At 41.2% G+C, this 21,843-nt stretch overlaps 1 protein-coding gene across 20 annotated transcripts in view; it reads right to left on the reverse strand.

The window, feature by feature from the left end:
• The window catches only part of LOC106584181 (receptor-type tyrosine-protein phosphatase F), a 423,412-nt gene that overhangs the window by 113,049 nt on the left and 288,520 nt on the right, over positions 1 to 21,843 (reverse strand). For 11 of the 20 annotated variants that reach the window (XM_045706048.1, XM_045706041.1, XM_045706047.1 and 8 more), the window contains one exon: positions 5,420 to 5,689. In XM_045706048.1, the coding sequence (XP_045562004.1) occupies positions 5,420 to 5,689 (270 nt within the window). Of the gene's footprint in view, positions 1 to 5,419; positions 5,690 to 14,223; positions 14,236 to 21,843 lie in introns of all 20 variants that reach the window. The other 9 variants (XM_045706036.1, XM_045706044.1, XM_045706042.1 and 6 more) reach the window with 1 other exon arrangement.

Here is a 21,843-nt window from a genome sequence, read left to right on the forward strand (position 1 = left end):
GTTACTGAACATGTTGTTGTATTTAAGGATGCATTGGTCTTCAAAATAATTGTAATTACAACAATAGATCTTATGATATAATTCTGCCTATCTATGGAAAGTGCCAATACAATAGTGAGATATTCCCGTTAACTTAATGCCAGAGCAATGAAACAAAGTACAAGTGACTATTAAACTGTAATAAAAAAAAAATCCTACAGTAATTACAAGGGATTAGAGCAAGCAGGTTGGCTGTATGCATTTGCATATTATAGCATACTAATGAAAACTGGGTGTTTTATATCACTTGTACTTCTAGAGGCCTAAACATGATGCCAGAGCAATGAAACAAAGTACAAGTGACTATTAAACTGTAAAACAAAAAAAATCCTACAGTAATTACAAGGGATTAGAGCAAGCAGGTTGGCTGTATGCATTTGCATATTATAGCATACTAATGAATACTGGGTGTTTAATATCACTTGTACTTCTAGAGGCCTGAACAAAGGCTGCCAATCTGGCCATTATTACAGGTCTAAACAGATCAAATGGACATGGATAAATTGTCAACCATTAAAAGGTTTAAGACCCGCTACTACTCTGACCTGTTCCCTATATATATTTAATTGTTAGGGAACTACTACCATATATCACTTACATTGGTACAGGACTCTCACTAAGAGGGAAACAAATATAGCCACTGACAAGGCACACCTTAAAATACAGAATGTTACTGAGCCAGAAATTCTTTGTCTTCCCACAATATTTCTCAATGCACCATAATTTACAGTATGCTGCAGTAAATTTAAAGCAAAACATCAATACAGTATTTTATTGTTGAATTAAACTGAAAATCCATTCAGCATTTGCTAATGGTGAATATTTAATTATTTATTACAGCATACCAATTGATATTTGGTGTTTTATATCACTTGCACTTTAGGCCTTAAGAACGGCTTCTAAACTGACAGTGACTACAAGGCAAAACAGATCAAAATGAAATTGCTAGCCGCTCAACCGTTAAAGATTTGAGACTTGCTGTCACTCTGATCTGTTCCCTATATAAGTGCAATTGTTAGGGAACCACATATCACTTAAATTGGTACAGCACTCTCAATGGGTGCAACAAATATAGCCTTATACAAGACATGCCTCAAAATATGTTAATGAATGACAAACATTCCCACACACCCACATGTGGTCAAAAGGTTTTTGATGCTCCAAAAATGCAAAATTGGCACCGAATTCTGAATGACAGTAAATTACTGGCAGCAGTGCCAATAAGACACTGTAAAGTTTCAGGACAAGGTTGGTAGAATTTAGAAAATATAGTATATTACCGTATTCTGTGGGGGTACAGCATTCTCACTCACAGGTGCAACAAATATAGCCTCTTACAAGGCATGCCTTAAAATATGTTAATGAGACAGAAATGTTTTCCTCACCCAAAACATTTTCCCAAAATGCACCATAATTAATACTGTAAAACACATTTACAGTATTTTACTCTGCACTCTACAGTGTTTTACTGTTGAAATTACAGAAAGGGCTTACAGTGTGCTGTAAAACAAATATTTTACTGTACATTCTATGGTAATCTACTGTATTCAGTTTATACAGCATCATATTGTTGATTAATACAGTAAGTTACTGATAAAATTACAAAAACAGATAACAGTGTACTTTATTATTTGTTTTTTGATAGTCATATTGTGTTTTGTTAATATTACCATAGGGCCCCATTCATTCACAAAATATGTCTACATTACTAGAAGTAGTAGTGCTTTCCTCTTCAAAAATCTTTGAAATAACTGAGATTCTCTTTAATAACTCTAGTGAATGAATGATTGATTCGACTGATAGGTATTTGTGTTGTTTCAGCCAGTGCAATATTATGTGTTGTTTCAGCCAGTGCAAATAATAATCCCTAGGAGAAGGAAGTGACTTAATTTTCTCTCCATGTACTCAACTCACTCAACTCAGAGGATGTAGAGATGATATGAGAACTGATTTGGGTTTCAAGCATTTCACATGCAATGAACAAAGTGGTAAATGAAATGTTCAGCTGAGGCTTTGGCCAATTCGATTTGGAATCATTAGTCTATAGCTAAGACCCTTCCTTCAAAAATAAAGAAATAATACTTTGCGCTGTTCATATTAGAAGCAGTGAGAAAACCTACTGTATTTCCTGAAAGCAGGATCCCATTGTAATTGGAAAGTAAACACAAAATGCTTTGCTCGCTAGTTTGTCATCTCGCTAGTTTGTCATAGTTAGGTTTTCAGGAAGGTAAAGTTTCAGCCATATTGAATTATTGACGACAATATTAATGAACACACTGTCATCTGCACTGTAAAAATAGAAAGTCTCATAACACCATGACTGTGTAATGAAACCATGAAAAGTAGAGCGCCTAAGCTGAAATCGTTTGGAGGGTGCTTCAATGTAAATCCAATGTAAATGCTTTAAAACAGAAATGAAGTCGTCTGAAACACCCAAAGTAGTTCTTTAACCTGAAAATTGGGGTTTTAAAAGAGTGTTGTAAAAACACTTTATTGCGTTTCAGTGCATGCATGTAAGAGTTAGCATCAAAACACAAACACTATGTTTATCATACAATCAATGGTATTGAAATGCAAACGGTTTACAGCCTAAACATTGACTGATGATAAGGGCCTATGGAGAATATGTTTTGTGGAATTCCACCTTTATTTTTTCAATGCTTTATTTAGACAGATTAGAAACAGGAAGGGGCAGTAAGATGGTACATTTTGTTGGAATTTTATCCACTCAAACACACAGCCACACTGTTAGAAATTATTTTTGGGTGAATTAAAATAATAATGAAAAAAAACAAACATATACTGCTAGAACCGCTAATGCAGTAATTTTGACTCCTCATTAATTATAATTTGTTATTACTCTGCCATTTTTTAAGTCATGCCCCCCTCCATCCGTGACTTTTCCTAAATAAATCCATATAACACGCTGTTGTTGTTACAATCTTAAGATCACAAACAGAACTGGAGTTATAACCAGTTTAAGGAGGGCATGTCATTTAAAAAAAAATGGTTTTCCCACATTCCCCCTCCTTCTCCAAACAGTAGGGCCTGCTTTGCTCCTTCTTCCCACAGTTGAAAGTGCAGGGCCCATCTGATAATCACCCCGATAATTGCCTCGAAACTGAACCTAAACTATACCGAAACTAATTTCACACATATAACACCAGATTAAATAAATTAAGTAAAGTATGATGGGGTGAGTTGATGAGCGAGGGGAAGCGGACGATGCATAATTATGTAGTCACCAATTGTGAATGAAGAACAGGGCGGGCCATTCTATTGCATTGATGCAGTCTAATTAAAATCTTAAAATGATATGTACCCTATATCAGTCCACCGAATCAAAACAGTCTTATCAGTCTACTCTGGCGTACTTGGAGTAGGATACACAATGAGAGTGTGCATAATTGTACATTCGGGAACGGCTTTCAATATCTGGGAAAATATCCACATCGGGCAGTAGGTGAGCGAGTGTCAGAGAATGTGGTGATGGGGCTTGTGGAACCTTATATTGGAAATAGTAGAAATGTCACCAATGCCACCACCAATTTCTTAACTTCACTGTCATTGGTGAACAATTTGCTTGCAAAGAAAACAAGTCTGGCCGGCACCATGAACAAAGTGAGACAGGAGCTCCCTCCCTCTGTGCAAAATAAGGCACCTGCACAGCAGTTGTACTCCACAATGGTGATGAAGAATGACAAGACAATGGGATCACAAAGAGAAAGCCGGAGACTATTACGTGCTACAAGCAAGCAAACGTATGTCAAAGTGTGTCAAGCAAGTGAAAGTTACGAAAACTGTTAGGACAAGGAATAATGGCTAAATAAAACTGAACTGACGACATTGCATGAAGACGCTCACCGTGTAAGCATGAGCTGACAATAATTGACTATTTTTGACTGCTGTTATATCGACACTTGTATTCATTGTAATGCCATTATTGCTTTTGTGCCGAGTTTGACTATTTATCAAGGCACTTGGCGCTTGTAATGATGTTTAGGCTACTGATGTTTTCATCATTTGACCGCGCCTCCTTTGACCGTTGGTCTTGGTGATTGGGGTATTACTAAAATTTTATGTCATTATAAAAAGAAGCTGTTACCATATTTCAACACATATGTTTTATGTTTTATAGCTGTAACAAAGGCACTCCACGAATACAATTGATTGAACACTTGAATTTTGGCGTTTAAGAAAAAAAAAATTACATGTAGCCTACAGTAACATAAGCTAATGTATTATTTGAAATAAAATAAAAATCGTATTCTAATGTTGCCCAAGGCCTTCATATACACAACCAAATGATAATTTTTTTGTGATAGCTTTTGAAATATATCAATTACACTGTTAGAATATTGCAGTCAGCAGGACTGCTCATTAGCTTGAAGAGGGGTCCATCAAGGCCCAGCAGTTCTAGTGTTAATAAAAATGAATGCAAGTCATGCAGAGCCCATGGTCTGGTGGTAACGCACCCGGCTTAGACCCATCACCCCTCTCCCCACAAAAGACATGGGTTAAATTCCCCTCTCCAACCCTTCAATCTGTTTCTCCCACCTATCTGTATTCCCTCTGTCAAAATACCCTAAAAATATATTGTAAAAAACATATGCAAGTCGTTTCAATGATTTCTTAATTGCATTTTACCAAAATAATCCACTAATAAATCCAATTTAATATGTTGCTCAAAATATATTTTATAAGGATAACCAAAGAGAGAGAAAATCGAGTGATTAAACTCATTGGAAGTCTTTCATTTTTATCACCTTGCATTTCATATCTTGCCATATGACTCTGTTTTTAGAGGATTGTGGGTAATTCATTTTTAGACTTTATGATTCTTTCACACAATGCTGTATACATGTTTAAAGAAAGAAAAGGATATTTCTATATTAGTATTACGCTTGTTGTGCCATGAGGTGTAATGGATCATGACTAACGAATATCAAGCTCTTATAGTACAGTCCAAGACATAGTGAGACATTTTTAATTTCTAATATTCAATTTCATTTTTAAAATCTAATATTCATCTAAAATATCTCCTTTGGATGTTGATCTTGATCCAGATCCATCTATTGATTTTGGATGTTGACATGTCGATCCTGAATGAGGGCTACTTTGCTAGATACCAAACGTAGCTAATTCACTGCATCCCAGGCTACGTGTGCCATTTTTTAATTGATGTAGTTCTGTCCTTGAGCTGTTCTTGTCTATTAATATTCTGCATTATGTCATGTTTCATGTTTTGTGTGGACCCCAGGAAGAGCAGCTCCCACCTTCGCAACAGCTACTGGGGATCCTAATAAAATACCAAATACCAGGCAAAACAAACACTCAAACTCCCACACCCCCTCTCTCACACTTCTCCCAGCCTTCTCACCTTTGACGGTGATCTGTGCCGTGGTCTCGATCATACCAAGCGACGATATCGCCACGCAGGTGTAGTTGGCAGACTGGCGAATGTTGGTGACCTCCAAAACATTCCTCCCAATGGGCATCTCTTCTTCCTTAGTCAGCTCTACCACCCCCATCGTCCACTTGACGTAGGGCATGGGTGCTCCCACCGCCACGCACGTCAGGTTCACGCTGCCACCCGGCATCACCTCGTGGTTGTTGGGAGGGATGGAGAACCGGGGTGGCACACGCCTCACTGCAGGGGGAGAACATATGGGTGTGAGAGGCAGAAGAAGTGGAGGTTTGATGGGAGACACTGCATGGGTGACTGGGATAGCTCAATACCTCAATGGTCAGGCCTGGCTGTTGCTGCAGGGTATACCACTGTTCTCTGGGACAATAGAGGCCTATGGCAACTTTGCTGTAGATAGTTAGGGTGGAACCACATGTGATGTATCTATTACTCAACAGTGAAATAGGACTTTCCTCCCCTTTCATGTTAAATTTGCAAAGAAATGCCTAAGGTGGCCTATAAGGCTGGATTTCTCACGAGTGCCTTTGGATTTCCTTCTTTGGTATGTGGATTAAGAAACACCTGGAGCTTATTACTGCTGTTAGTCTATAGCTTCCCTACCATATTCAGAGTAAGCTAGCTATCTAACACTCGTTTTGTCTCTAAGTGTGAGTGAATAGAAGAGGTTTCTTCTCCCTTGTTATCTACCATACACCGTTAGATATCCCCTTAAGCGCTGGGAAGTACTGCTCATTACGTCTGAATTAATGCTGCAATGCTACTCACTTTGCATGCATTAAATATACATAGCTCAATGGCATGGCAGCAAAAGTGCTCACACACACCCCTTGACTAGGAAGGCTGAGAACGGTCACAAAACGTGTTTCACTGTAGTAAAATGTAAGTTTAGAGTCTGAATATTCTGGCCGTGAGGGGCGTAGATTGTGTCTTAGAGGGTTTTCACCATGTTTCTTGTTGGTCTAACTAAATAGAAGGGGAGGGGAGATCTACATGCTGTGTGAGTCAAACAGGGAGAGACCAAGAGGTTTATGACAGATCTGACCTTGTCCCCAGGCTCAAATTTCACATAAAGCGGGTAACAGTGGCACTATTTGGAATTTAGGTTGTGTGGATTTACTGAGTGACATGCTAATCAATTGAAATTCTGACCGAAACACAACTTTGAGGCGTGGCTCTAAATTGAGGCGGGAGAGGGTTGTCACTAGTTAACAAAGCCATAAAGTCGTAAACCCTGCCAATTTCGGCAATTCGTCTTCTTAAAATCTGATTTTAAACCTAATTCTAACATTCACCCTAAACTTAATCACACTGACAACCTTATGCCTTACGCTAACCTTGACTTTGTGGCTGTGGAAGCTAGTGGAAACCTGCCGCAGTACCTGTGCGTTAGAGATGTTGCCGATGACTATGAAATGTCTCCTCTCTAACGCCCAGGAAGCTCAGATTCAAACTCCCATTAGACAGCTATGCAAGCGCTATAATGTCAAAGTACGTTCGATACGTTTCGCTGAGCAACTATCTTCATTTACTCCCGTTACGGCCGGTATGTACTTCCAAAAAAGGTATAAATAGAAATGTACAAGCAACCAAAAGAATTGCTATTCGCCACCTCCAATGTATAATTTTTGCTGGGCAGAGACGTCAGTCAGTTCAACGTCTATTCCATGTTAGTTCAATGTCATTTAATTGAAATGATGTGGAAACAACGTTGACTCAACCAGTGTACCAAGTGAGATGTATTGAGCTGTTGTAGACTTCCGACAAGCAGGTCGGAAACACAGCAGGGTATAGCTAATGTTGTATAATTTGAGAGCGGTACTACTTTGAACAAATAAACTGAAAGAGGATGTATGGGCACATAATGTCTTCATTTGGCTCACTCAAGCACAGCAGTAAGTTAATTAGCTCCAACCAAGTGAGGAATCACTGTGATAAATGAATGTGTGTTTGCATGGGCTCAGTCAGTCAGTGAGGAGAGGTGATAGATAGTCATGTTGGCTGTCGTCTCTGCAAAGACAAGGGCTGCATTGTCTGTCTGCTGGGACCGGAGGGAAAGAGAGAACCATCATTTACATTTTAGCAGACACTCTTATCCAGAGCAATTAGGGTTACCTGCCTTGCTTAAGAGCACAGAGAGTTTTCACCTAGCCAGCTCGGGGAATCAAACCAGCAACCTTTGGGTTACTGGCCCAACGCTCTTAACCGCTAGGCTACCTGCACGCTCTGTGATACAGATGGCTGGCATTAACATGGGTTGCCATGGAGACGGACGTCGCCTGAGCACGTGACATGGCCAACAGAGGGAAAAACAGAGGGAGGGAAGGAGGAGAGGAGGGTAAGAGACAGAGAGAGAGAGAGGGAGGGCGAGAGAGAGAGCGAGAGTGGTGAGACGAGGGGAGGGGGCTGGCTGTTCGAGGCTGGGTATAGGCCACAGTTATGTGCCATTCCGTGATTCCAGTTTAGGGTGATGTCAGGTCAAAAACTAAGAAAGAGGAAACTTTTTAAAAGTCGGAGTTGCCAAACTTTTAGATATATCAGGGTACCACTACTATCAGGGTACCCAATCTCATACTATATGACTGTATTTCTGTGACTATAACCTCACAGAGCGGAGGTTGTAAGTGGAGGTTGCAAATCGTTGTGCAGGTGAGGCACAGCAAGCAGCAAAAACCAGGCCTTGACTTTTCAGTCCCCAGTTGATCTCCCAACACACACAGATGGTCTGCAGGATCTCACATTAAGCCACCCGCAAAATTATCCCCTTTCAGACAGCACTGAGACTCTTAATCATCAAAGAACCGCTCGCTGAGAGAGGTTGCATCCCAAATGGCACCCTATGGGTTCTGGTCAAAAGTAATACACTATGTAAGGAATAGGGTGCCATTTAGGATGGAACAGGATTTCATTTGGGATGCAAGGGGAGAACTCTGTAGCAGACCTCTGTTTTGTGCTTGAAGATAAAATAGAGGCAACATTATTCACATCACAACTCTTAAAATACTGTGTTTATCATCACGACTAAGAAATCACCTGCTTATTACTTTACCACAGCAGAATTATGCAGGCAGAGTAGTAATGTAGTACTTACAGTATTCTAGGGCCCACCGGCCCTGCCTGGCTGACCAGCAGTTACATCTAAATACTGTAAATATCTCCAAACTGGTTTTGAAGCAAGCATGGCACCAAAATAGTTTTTTATTCTTCTAATACAAACATCTCAGTTTTTATGTGACTTGAATGGTGTATGGGGTGTGAGGTGAGGTTGCTACCCTCTTCTCCCTTCTCTCTCTCTCTTCCTCCATCCTTTCACCCCCCCCGAGGGCAACAAGAACTGAGGGACTTCAAGATACCCATAATGAACCACAGTTGGGGGTTATCTAACAAAATCACATTTTCATTTAGCCTATGTCCTGAACATGGGCATTTGCAATCTTTCTCTACTGCAGTATTCACCTTACCTTTTCTTTTGCATGTTTTTTTGTGTGTATTGTATGCATACTGTATGTGTGCCATGTGTACCATCTCTGTATGCACTAACCCTTATAAAAGTCTGCGTGTGATTCATTCAAGTCAAGTAAATGCTGAGATTTTGAGATTTATATATCTGTTCCTCTGTAATCAAATTGAGGCCAATGGTCTACCAATTCTGAGCTTTTCAGAGGAAATTAACCAATGTGTTAGATTGGAGTCTGTGAGCTGTCAACGTGACATGCTGGACAGCGCAATGCAGGGCAGGAGGAATCATAACAAACCAACGTTAGTCACCGTGTACATTATTAGAAGGATGAGGAGGTTGGAGGTTACCCATGGATATGGAAAATGGTCACAGCGTGACATGATGGTTGTTGTTGATTGGCTGACTGAGTGAGGTTATAACAAGGGGTTATCTGAGTTATTATTGGCTATGGAGGACAAATGTTAAAGGTTAAAGGTCACCAGGAAGTGGTGGAGGAGGGAGAACTAGTCATCGTCGTAGAAGCGAGTGACACTGTGGGGAATAGTCACTGGTTTCAAGTGAACAGTTTTAGTATCAGAGGAAGTAGTATCAGCAGTAGCAACATGAGAAACTGGCAGTTATAATGCAGACACACTCTTATCTTCGTTGGCATGCCACAGAGAAAGAGGGGGAAGAGAAAGAGGGAAGGAAGGATTTGGAATTGGAAAAAGAAAAGGTACGGATTTGGAGCTGAGGGGGGTAGGGGTGGAGGGGAGGGGGGTGGAAGCACAATCGTGGTTGCACACAGATTTTAGGCACACAAATATTGTCAAGCAAGGCATGCAGCAGCCCAGGCACAAGGCAAGCAAAGCATCAAGCAAATTACTAGCTAGCTACAGAACAGCTATGATCATGATGAGGCTGTGGAACATCTCCCTGGTCTTTGTGATAGAATCTGTGCTTGAATTTCAGTATTCGACTAAGGGACCTTACAGATAATTGTATGTGTGGGGTGCAGAGATTGGGTAGTCATTCAAAAATCAAGTTAACCACTATTATTGCACTCAGACTGAGTCCATGCATATTATCATGTGATTTGCTAAAGGCCCAGTCCTGTCAGAATTCTGTTTTGCCTGTGTTTCTTACCATATTGTAACACGGCTGATGAAACTAACACTGTAAAAGTGTGAAAACATTTCCTGATAGTTGCTGGTCGAAAATACAAGCAGGACCTTCTAATCAGCAGGTTTGCATGGGCGGGAGTTTCGACTTTCCATGGTGACATCTCCGTGAGGTGAATTGGTTAATAGACCAATAACAAAGAGAGTTCCAAACCTCTCTGCCAATAACAGCTAGTTTTCAGTTTTCCCCTCACCACTCAGATGACTCCCAGACATTCCTAGCAAAATAAAAATGTTTTGCTAAAAAGCTATTTTTGCCCATTTTAATGGACATCTATTATATTAAGGTACTTAATTGTTACCAAGAAATTATTTGATATTGATACAAAAACGACTGCAACATTTTCCCTCATGAACTTATTTTCGTCTTGCCATGACATATGGGCTGAATACTTTTTGACTCAAGACATTTCTAAAACCAAAATTCCACTTTGACATTATTGGGTATTATTTGTAGGTCAGTGACACAAAATCTCAATCTAATCCATGTTATATTCAGGCTGTCACACAACAGAATGTGGAAACAGTAAAGGGGTGTGAATACTTTCTGAAGGCAATGTAAGTTAATATTTCTCACATTTCTCACAGAGAGGAAAGGAATCAGTTAACTATCTTAAACGTAGTCCTTTTTTAGAGAAAAGACATGAGACTGTCTGGGATTAATGGGAGGTAAATTGTCAGAGGGCACAGACCTCCATTTTAGAAAGTGCCTTGCTGATGTGTGAGTTGGCTCAAAGTTTGGGTAGCTGAGACGGTTTTTATCCATCTCTCCCACAGAGAGACACCTTCTCAGCTCAGCAATTTAACCCTAGAGGTGCCAACATATTTTTGCTTAAAAGCGACAAATTGGTAATGATTGCAAAGTACCACTTTAATAAACCTTTTGTTACACAAGTAAATGGTTGAAATTCCCCAAAATAAGCATATATTTAAACAGGTAGAACACTGCCACTGCTACACCCCCCAGGGGCGAAATCTGGGGTGGCTCCATATCTACAATACCATTCAAAAGTTTGGACACACCTACTCGTTCAAGGGATTTTCTTTATTTTTACTATTTTCTACATTGTAGAATAAAAGTGAAGACATCAAAACTATTAAATAACTAATATGGAATCATGTAGTAACCAAAAAAAAAAAAAAAAAAAATCTAAATATAGTTTACATTTGAGATTCTTCAAAGTAGCCACCCTTTGCCTAGATGACAGCTTTGCACACTCTTGGCATTCTCTCAACCAGCTTAATGAGGTAGTCATCTCAACATCTCAACATCAACTGTTCAGAGAAGACTGTGTGAATCAGGCCTTCATGGTCAAATTGCTGCAAAGAAACCACTACTAAAGGACACCAACAATAAGAAGAGACTTGCTTGGGCCAAGAAACACACTGGACATTAGACCGGTGGAAATCAGTCCTTTGGTCTGATTAGTCCAAATTTGAGATGTATAGTTCCAACCGCCAAGTCTTTGTGAGATGCAGAGTAGGTGAACAGATGTTCTCTGCATGTGTGGTTCCCACCGGGAAGTATGGAGGAGAAGGTGTGATGGTGTGGGGGTGCTTTGCTGGTAACACTGTCTCCCAAAAAATTTTTACGAAATCAAGGCACACTTAACCGGCATGGCTAACACAGCATTCTGCAGCGATACGCCATCCCATCTGGTTTGTGCTTAGTGGGACTATCAGTTGTTTTTCAACAGGACAATGACCCAACACATCTCCAGACTGTGTAACGGCTATTTGACCAAGAAGTAGAGTGATGGAGTGCTGCAACAGATGACATGGCCTCCCCAATCACCCAACCTCAACACAATTGAGATGGTTTGGGATGAGAAAAGCAGCCAACAAGTGCTCAGCATATGTGGGAACTCCTTCAAGACTGTTGGAAAAGCATTCCAGGTGAAGCTGGTTGAGAATGCCAAGAGGTTGCAAAGCTGTCCTCAAGGCAAAGGGTGACTACTGTAACGACCCTCCCACTCTGTCTGCCATATTCTGTCTCTTTGCTCTTGTTTTCCTTAATAGGATATCAGTGGGCAGAGCCCGGGAGAGTCGTTAGCGAAATGGGACACACCTGGGCTCGGGTGTGTCCCAGGATGAATATACCTCTTCCACCATTCATTGGGGAGACTCTCTCCATGCAGACACAGATTTTGGTTGTGGCATTTTTGTGGCTGTTTTTGGTTGTTTGCGTTGGCACCTTTCAACACCACTCATTATCACATTTATGCATGCAACCACTCACTTACACTACTGATTACTGACTACACATACCGTTGTTAATTATATTTAGTTTACTTTAGTTAATAAATATATTTTGTTATTCCTTATCTCCACGTTGTCTCCCTTTTTGTTGCTCCCTTGGAGCCGGTTCGTGACACTACTTTGAAGAATCTAAAATCTAAATATATTTTGAATTGTTTAACACTTTTTCGGTTACTTCATGATTCCATATGTATTATTTCATGGTTTTGATGTCTTCACTATTATTCTACAATGTAGAAAATAGTAAAAATATAGAAAAACCCTTGAACGAGTAGGTTTGTCCAAACCTTTGACTGGTACTGTACCTCTGTGCCAAATTTTGTGTTTCTATCACAAAGTGCACTACTGAATCAAAACGTTCAGCTTCACACCAATAGTAAAAGAAAGATTGTTTTTAATGGAGGAATAAAATACAGAGAAAACATGGTAAATTGTTTTCTTGTTTTGGGTCGGCATCTAGTTGCTTGACAAAGTCCTGCATTTTTGAAGAATGAAACATTTTTTGGGGAAATTATTACATTTTTGACTCCTTTGTCTCAGAATTGACCCCTGTTGTTTGGGGTTACGCTTGAAAAGATGAACTGGAAAAAAATACAGAAAAACACACTGGGTCTGTAAACAGATTTGTTTGTTTTATTCTCATCCTCTTCTCTGCAGTCTCTCCCTCTCTGTTCACTGCTCTCATTGTTCTATGAATTAAATCTGGAATCCTGCACTGAATGTTGAATCCAAAATAAACAATCAAAGCTGCTTTTGCCTGATTAAATATTGAAAACTCAAAAGGCTTTTCACTGTTAACCAGGATAACACAACATCTTCTATTAAACAGGATAATCGTTCCAGGGTGGTGGGAAAAAGGCACTTACTGAAATTTGAACTTGTATGTAAATAGTACTGATCTCTTAAGCTTCATGCAACATTCCTATATCTGTTCCCTGAACCCAGATGTAAAATACCTAAAAGACAATGAGAAGCCACTGTTGCTGAAGACCAATGATAATGCATTGCATCAGACAAATCTCAGTGAGAGCCCATACGCTTCTCATTTTCATAAACCATGGATATAACCAAGGCTGCAATTCTTTCTAACGGTTAGCTTATTGTTACTCCCGAGATGACAAAGATATCTACATCCAACTACTATTCATGATTAATTGATCACAATACCTCTGTTTTCTCTAAGATTGTATGGTGGAGAGCTATGCTACCAGCTGATGTTGATATACTGTGTGAGAGTCGAGTCAAGGTAAGGTAAGATGAGAGTTGTGCAGTCAGCTAGACTGGGACCATGACGAGTCCATGTGGCAACACAGATGCGAGGGCTCAGGTACACAGTGAAATGACACCCTAGTCCCTATATAGTGCCACACTTTTGACCAGAGCCCTTGAGGCGCTGACCAAAAGTATTAAATTGAATAAGGAATAGGGTGCCAATTGGACACAGCCATGGTTGGACGGACACAGTGTGAACATAGAGGATGATGGGATAGAATAGACACGCCCTAGGTGATGTGAGGATCACCTAAGGAAGTGGGCAAGGATGATACATAACAGACTGAAGCTGTCAGGGAAGACCCATCCATGCCAGACATATTCAAAGACCTATAACAATGTAGATGGTGGAGGGTTTAGGGTGGAGGCAGGCAGGCAGGCAGCATAGCAGTGGTAGAGAGGGTAGCAGTAGATATAGGGTAGGAGATGCACAGTGGACGTTCAGGTTGGTAGAGGAAGGAAGGTTCCTGGGAGGCCCATTAGGCCGGGACGGGCCCGTGGCACCCAGCGTGATGCTGGGAGCGCTGCCAGGCTCCAGCCCACCGGGCCTTGGCATACCGTGGGGTATCAGAGGAGGAGCAGGAAGGTAAAGAGTGAAAAAAACCAACCTTCTCGTTGATCTGAGAGGATTTGGTGAGGTTTGGATTGTTTTATGGATGGCGAAGTGCGATGATGATGGGGGGAGTAAAGAGAAAAGAGAAAAACCAACAAGAGAGAAAAAGGAAGAGGAGGAAGAAGACAAGGAAAAACAGAGAGAGTAAAACAGGAACATTTTCCACTTATCCATAATAGAGAGAGTGAGGAAAACACTATGGAGACAAAGGCCAGTGCACTGATAGCCACACTCCAAAAACACACACATAGCAACATCTCATACAGTACAGACATAAATATAAACACACAAACACACACACACACGTACTCCTCTCTGTTCCTGACTACTCTCATGTTCTCTAAGCCCTTCCCTTCAGACCCATCGGCTGCTGCCTGTGTATTAAGATGCCATTAGACAGTCAGAGAACCTGCGTCCCAAATGGCACCCTATTTCCTATATATCGCACCCCTATGGGCCCTGGTCAAAAGTAGTGCACTATAAAAGGAATAGGGTGCCATTTGGGTCGCAGACAGTCTCTCTGGCTGACAAGCGGACTTCATTATGCACACAAAGCAGATACTGTTCTGCTGTTAGCTAAGGCAGCCACATTTATTCTGTCCATTGACACCTTCTTAGCAGAGCCACTGAGGATAGCAGAGACAGAGAGGCTGGATGTGAATACAAACATCAAACATGGCCGCCACTGGCTCTGGACTAGTCATACACTCAGAGTTATTGACTCGCACACAAAATGGCCTGACCACGGAGTTGTACACCGACAACAGAGAGAGCTCTGTGCATCGCTCACTCAATGTTGAGGCAATGGCCTCATACCACTGTTGTGTGCTGACAGAATTAATCAAATGGGCCACGGTGGGGAAGTCTTTAACCAGTATGAGTGATTGTGGCATTCATGATGTCCTATACATTATGTCCCATGGGCACAGTCCTATACCTACATGAGCAGAGTATAGTGCATCTAAAGAGTCTATGCATTGTAGTGGTGGTTCCTTTCTTTAAAGCTTGTTTCTAATCTTGATCTCTGCATGCACACACATGCGCACACACACACACGCGCGCACACACACACGCACACACACGCACACACACACACACACACACACACACACACACACACACACACACACACACACACACACACACACACACACACACACACACACACACACACACACACACACACACACTACACAAAGACAAATAAAAGCACACACACATACGTACACAAGTTTCAGAGAAACTCAGAAAACCCCAAGACACATGAAACCTTGGGTGACACTTGGGAAAGACATGGGAAAGCACACAGACAATGGTAGAATAATTTTTTATAGCAGGATAAGCATTTGTGTAATGGACACTCCCATATACAGTCTGTGTATATGATATAACACAGCAATGGACATGGAGCCAGTGCCAAGGACACGCCACACACAGAGTGATGATCAGAAAGCAAAAGCTGAGATAGACAGACAAGAGAAAAAGAAGAAGTACAAATATAGGAAAAGAAGAGAGAGAAGAAATCTCTCTCTCTCTCTCTCTCTCTCTCTCTAGCAGCAGAGAGAGCGCTTTCAGGCACCATCATTTGCTAAGGAAATTACACCACTGGTAGAGTGGTGTAATACCTGGAGAGATAGAGGTTAGACCCATTCAGACAAGAACACATTGTACAGAAACAGAACAACCCAGTGTTACATTATACAGAAGCAGACATTTGTAAGAAAACAAATAGGAAAGAAGCTGGTAGTCTTGACCTTGATGACTTCAGTTGTAGGTTTAGTAGAGTGATATTTCAGCACAGTGCATAAGGGTTTATCTTTTTCAAATGATGTTCAACAGTATAGTAAAACTCCATGGCAACACATTATGGACTGAGGGTTTTCAGTGAAAAATAATCATAAAGAATATTTCACAGTGTAAAAAACACTTGAAAAGACTCTTTCAGTTCTCAAAGGCAATTCCTCCCTGGAGTGAGATGTAATCTGCTCTCTCTGTGAGAAATTGATGCAGGCATGGGTGGTGAGAAATACTGCAGGATTTTAACACATATGTATACACCTACACACATACTGCAGGATGGTCACATGCGCATGTGCACACACACACAAACACACACACTTATAGTCCACACACAAGCAAACAAGTACACAATATCTTACGCTGTCACTGGGCAGGTGCAGGCTGATTACAGAACACTTATACATATACACTGCTCAAAAAAATAAAGGGAACACTTAAACAACACAATGTAACTCCAAGTCAATCACACTTCTGTGAAATCAAACTGTCCACTTAGGAAGCAACGCTGATTGACAATAAATGTCACATGCTGTTGTGCAAATGGAATAGACAACAGGTGGAAATTACAGGCAATTAGCAAGACACCCCCAATAAAGGAGTGGTTCTGCAGGTGAGGACCACAGACCACTTCTCAGTTCCTATGCTTCCTGGCTGATGTTTCGGTCACTTTTGAATGCTGGCGGTGCTTTCACTCTAGTGGTAGCATGAGACGGAGTCTACAACCCACACAAGTGGCTCAGGTAGTGCAGCTCATCCAGGATGGCACATCAATGCGGGCTGTGGCAAGAAGGTTTGCTGTGTCTGTCAGCGTAGTGTCCAGAGCATGGAGGCGCTACCAGGAGACAAGCCAGTACATCAGGAGACGTGGAGGAGGCCGTAGGAGGGCAACAACCCAGCAGCAGGACCGCTACCTCCGCCTTTGTGCAAGGAGGAGCAGGAGAAGCACTGCCAGAGCCCTGCAAAATGACCTCCAGCAGGCCACAAATGTGCATGTGTCTGCTCAAACGGTCAGAAACAGACTCCATGAGGGTAGTATGAGGGCCCGACGTCCACAGGTGGGGGTTGTGCTTACAGCCCAACACCATGCAGGACGTTTGGCATTTGCCAGAGAACACCAAGATTGGCAAATTCGCCACTGGCGCCCTGTGCTCTTCACAGATGAAAGCAGGTTCACACTGAGCACGTGACAGACGTGACAGAGTCTGGAGACGCCGTGGAGAACGTTCTGCTGCCTGCAACATCCTTCAGCATGACCGGTTTGGCGTTGGGTCAGTCATGGTGTGGGGTGGCATTTCTTTGGGGGGCCGCACAGCCCTCCATGTGTTCGCCAGAGGTAGCCTGACTGCCATTAGGTACCGAGATGACATCCTCAGACACCTTGTGAGACCATATGCTGGTGCGGTTAGCCCTGGGTTCCTCCTAATGCAAGACAATGCTAGACCTCATGTGGCTGGAGTGTGTCAGCAGTTCCTGCAAGAGGAAGGCATTGATGCTATGGACTGGCCCGCCCGTTCCCCAGACCTGAATCCAATTGAGCACATCTGGGACATCATGTCTCGCTCCATCCACCAACGCCACGTTGCACCACAGACTGTCCAGGAGTTGGCGGATGCTTTAGTCCAGGTCTGGGAGGAGATCCCTCAGGAGACCATCCGCCACCTCATCAGGAGCATGCCCAGGCGTTGTACGGAGGTCATACAGGCATGTGGAGGCCACACACACTACTGAGCCTCATTTTGACTTGTTTTAAGGACATTACATCAAAGTTGGATCAGCCTGTAGTGTGGTTTTCCACTTTAATTTTGAGTGTGACTCCAAATCCAGACCTCCATGGGTTGATAAATTGGATTTCCATTGATTATTTTTGTGTGATTTTGTTGTCAGCACATTCAACTATGTAAAGAAAAAAATATTGAATAAGATTATTTCTTTCATTCAGATCTAGGATGTGTTGTTTAAGTGTTCCCTTTATTTTTTTGAGCAGTATATATTAAATGCCATTCATCAACCGGACCAATTCTTAATCTGTATTCCCTGCGACAGCACTCCCACTGTCACTTGGTCCGAGTTAAGGCCTGCGTCCCAAATGACACCCCATTGCCTATACAGTGCACACATTTTAACCAGGGCTCTGGTCAAAAGTAGTGCACTACATAGAGAATAGGGTGTAGGGAATATGGTGCCATTTGGGATGCAACTAAGATCAAAGGGGAGCCCGGCACCAAGGAGAATGGCAGATATCTCTTCTATGTATCTTTTCTAAGAGTTTTTCCTCACATTCCATTTTTTTTATCACTGAATGGGTCATGTATGTATTAATCTGGGAGAATTTACGACCTGGGCTGACAGAGGCAGTTACCAGGTTTCCACCTCCAGAGGATGTTTCCTCTCAGTAGGTCAGAGGTCAACCATGGGACAATTTACCCAGAAGGCATGCACTGCAGTGCAGGTTGGTCATCACTAGTTACCACAAAGTCATAATTAAGGCTAAATCCCTCTCATTGCTACAATTTATTTTCAGAAAATCTGATTGAAAACCTAACCCTAACCTGAAATTAAGACCAAAAGGCACATTTTTTGTAGATTCACAAATTCTGACTTTATGGTTAACTAGTAACAACCGTACAGGTTAGGACATTGATTTTACACTGTTTTATAGGTCTGTCAGATACCTGAATAATTAATTTAAAGCCTTTGATGCTGAAGTTATCTAAAGAAGTTAGCTGGAGGGAGTATAGCATGAACCTCTGCAAGAAAAACATATTATCCTACTGGAAGCAAGTTAACATATAATTTGAAGATCAAAGTAATTGATGTGATGACAGAAATTAAGACTTGATTAAGACACTGAGAGGAAAGAGGAAGGGGGAAAAAGTAGGGAACTTGTCTGTCGGCCATGCATTAAAGACCAACATTGGTTAAAGAAAATAAAAAGGTATACCAGTTTCATTTAAGGACCAAAATAATTGATTGCTGTGCCATATATATTACAAAATAGTTGGGATTTTCAACGTACCGATTCCATGGTTTATGGTTCATGGTTTATGAACTAATATGCAAAATGATGCCGGATTCAAAACATATACAGTATACAAAATTCTTACAACCAATAGAATGTTATAGATATGGGGGATAGAACCTTCCCAGCTCTGCAGATTTAGCTGCGAAGAGACAAAATTATTAGATCATTTGTTTTGGTTCTGTCCATATGTAGCTTGTTTTTGGTCACAAGTCCAGGAATGGCTGAAGAATTGCAAACATTTACCTGGAGCAAACTCTACAGATAGCACTACTGGGTGATCTGAAAAGTCATAGTCAATCGATCAATAATGTAATATTTTTAATTTAGAAATTATGAGAATAGAAAGGTTTAGAACATTTGTGAAACATCACAGCACAGTTGAAAAATATATGGCAAATAGAAATCCAATATGGATGGTGTTAAGAGATAGATGGGAGGGGTTGAATGGAGATGAAGGTTGGGAATAATATAAACTAATAACAAGATAACTAATGTAAAACATACTGTGTCTGTAAAATGCATATAGGTTCAGAACTTTTGTGAAATAAATAGATTGAAGAGGTTGAGGTTAGAGGAAGGACAGGAGTAAAAACAAACAAAATGTAATTATTGTAAAATAGACTAAAATAGAATGTGAAATGTATATAGTATATATAAATTGGAAGTAGAAGCATAAGCGTTGTTGTTCACCAGTTTACTCCAATTAGGGGAGGTGTGGTAAGGTTAGAAAGAAATAAAATAAAATATATTTTTTAAAAGATGTGTATATACGGTCATGGCCAAAAGTTTTGAGTTTTGAGAATGACACAAATATTAATTTTCACTAAGTTTGCTGCATCAGTGTCTTTAGATATTTTTGTCAGATGTTACTATGGAATACTGAAGTATAATTATAAGCATTTCATAAGTGTCAAAGGCTTTTATTGACAATTATATGAAGTTGATGCAAAGAGTCAATATTTGCAGTGTTGACACTTCTTTTTCAAGACCTCTGCAATCCGCCCTGGCATGCTGTCAATTAACTTCTGGGCCACATCCTGACTGATGGCAGCCCATTCTTGCATAATCAATGCTTGGAATTTGTCAGAATTTGTGGGTTTTTGTTTGTCCACCCGCCTCTTGAGGATTGACCACAAGTTCTCAATGGGATTAACGTCTGGGGAGTTTCCTGGCCATGGACCCAAAATATCTATGTTTTGTTCCCCGAGACACTTAGTTATCACTTTTGCCTTATGGCAAGGTGCTCCATCATGCTGGAAAAGGCATTGTTCATCAAACTGTTCCTGGATGGTTGGGAGAAGTTGCTCTCGGAGGACGTGTTGATACCATTCTTGGCTGTGTTCCTAGGCAAAATTGTGAGTGAGCCCACTCCCTTGGCTGAAAAGCAACCACCCCATAAATGAATGGTCTCAGGATGCTTTACTGTTGGCATGACACAGGACTGATGGTAGCGCTCACCTTGTCTTCTCCGGACAAGCTTTTTTCCGGATGCCCCAAACAATTGGAAAGGGGATTCATCAGAGAAAATGACTTTACCCCAGTCCTCAGCAGTCCAATCCCTGTACCTTTTGCAGAATATCAGTCTGTCCCTGATGTTTTTCCTGGAGAGAAATGGCTTCTTTGCTGCCCTTCTTGACACCAGGCCATCCTCCAAAAGTCTTCGCCTCACTGTGTGTGCAGATGCACTCACACCTGCCAGCTGCCATTCCTGAGCTAGCTCTGTACTGGTGGTGCCCCGATCCCGCAGCTGAATCAACATTAGGAGATGGTCCTGGTGCTTGCTGGACTTTCTTGGGCGCCCTGAAGCCTTCTTCACAACAATTGAACCACTCTCCTTGAAGTTCTTGATGATGCGATAAATGGTTGATTTAGGTGCAAATCTTACTGGCAGCAATATCCTTGCCTGTGAAGCCCTTTTTGTGCAAAGCAATGATGACGGCACATGTTTCCTTGCAGGTAACCATGATTGACACAGGAAGAACAATGGTTCCAAGCACCACCCTCCTTTTGAAGCTTCCAGTCTGTTATTCGAACTCAATCAGCATGACAGAGTGATGTCCAGCCTTGTCCTCGTCAACACTCACACCTGTGTTAACGAGAGAATCACTGACATGATGTCAGCTGGTCCTTTTGTGGCAGGGCAGAAATGCAGTGGAAATGTTTTTGGGGGATTCAGTTCATTTGCATGGCAAAGAGGGACTTTGCAATTAATTGCAATTCATCTGATCACTCTTCATAACATTCTGGAGTATATGCAATTTGCCATCGAACAAACTGGCCACAGAAATTAATATTTGTGTCATTCTCAAATCTTTTGGCCACGACTGTACAGTACCAGTCAAAAGATTGGACACACCTACTCATTCAAGGTTTTTCTTTATTTGTACTATTTTCTACATTGTAGAAGAATAGTGAAGACATCAAAACTATGAAATTACACATATCATGAAGTACCCAAAGAAGTGTTAAACAAATCCTATTATATTTGATATTTGAGATTCTTCAAAGTAGCCACCCTTTGCCTTGACGACAGCTTTGCACACTCTTGGCATTCTCTCAACCAGCTTCATATGGTAGTCACCTGGAATGCATTTCAATTAACAGGTGTGCCTCATAAAAAGCACAATTGTGGAATTTATTTCCTTCTTAATGCGTTTAAGACAATCAGTTGTGTTGTGACAAGGTAGGGGTGGTATTCAGAAGATAGCCCTATTTGGTAAAAGACTAAGTCCATATTATGGTAAGAACAGCTCAAATAAGCAAAGAGAAATGACAGTCCATCAGTACTTTAAG

This window comes from Salmo salar, chromosome ssa23 (assembly GCF_905237065.1).
Source record: "Salmo salar chromosome ssa23, Ssal_v3.1, whole genome shotgun sequence".
Taxonomy (NCBI): Eukaryota; Metazoa; Chordata; class Actinopteri; order Salmoniformes; family Salmonidae; genus Salmo; species Salmo salar.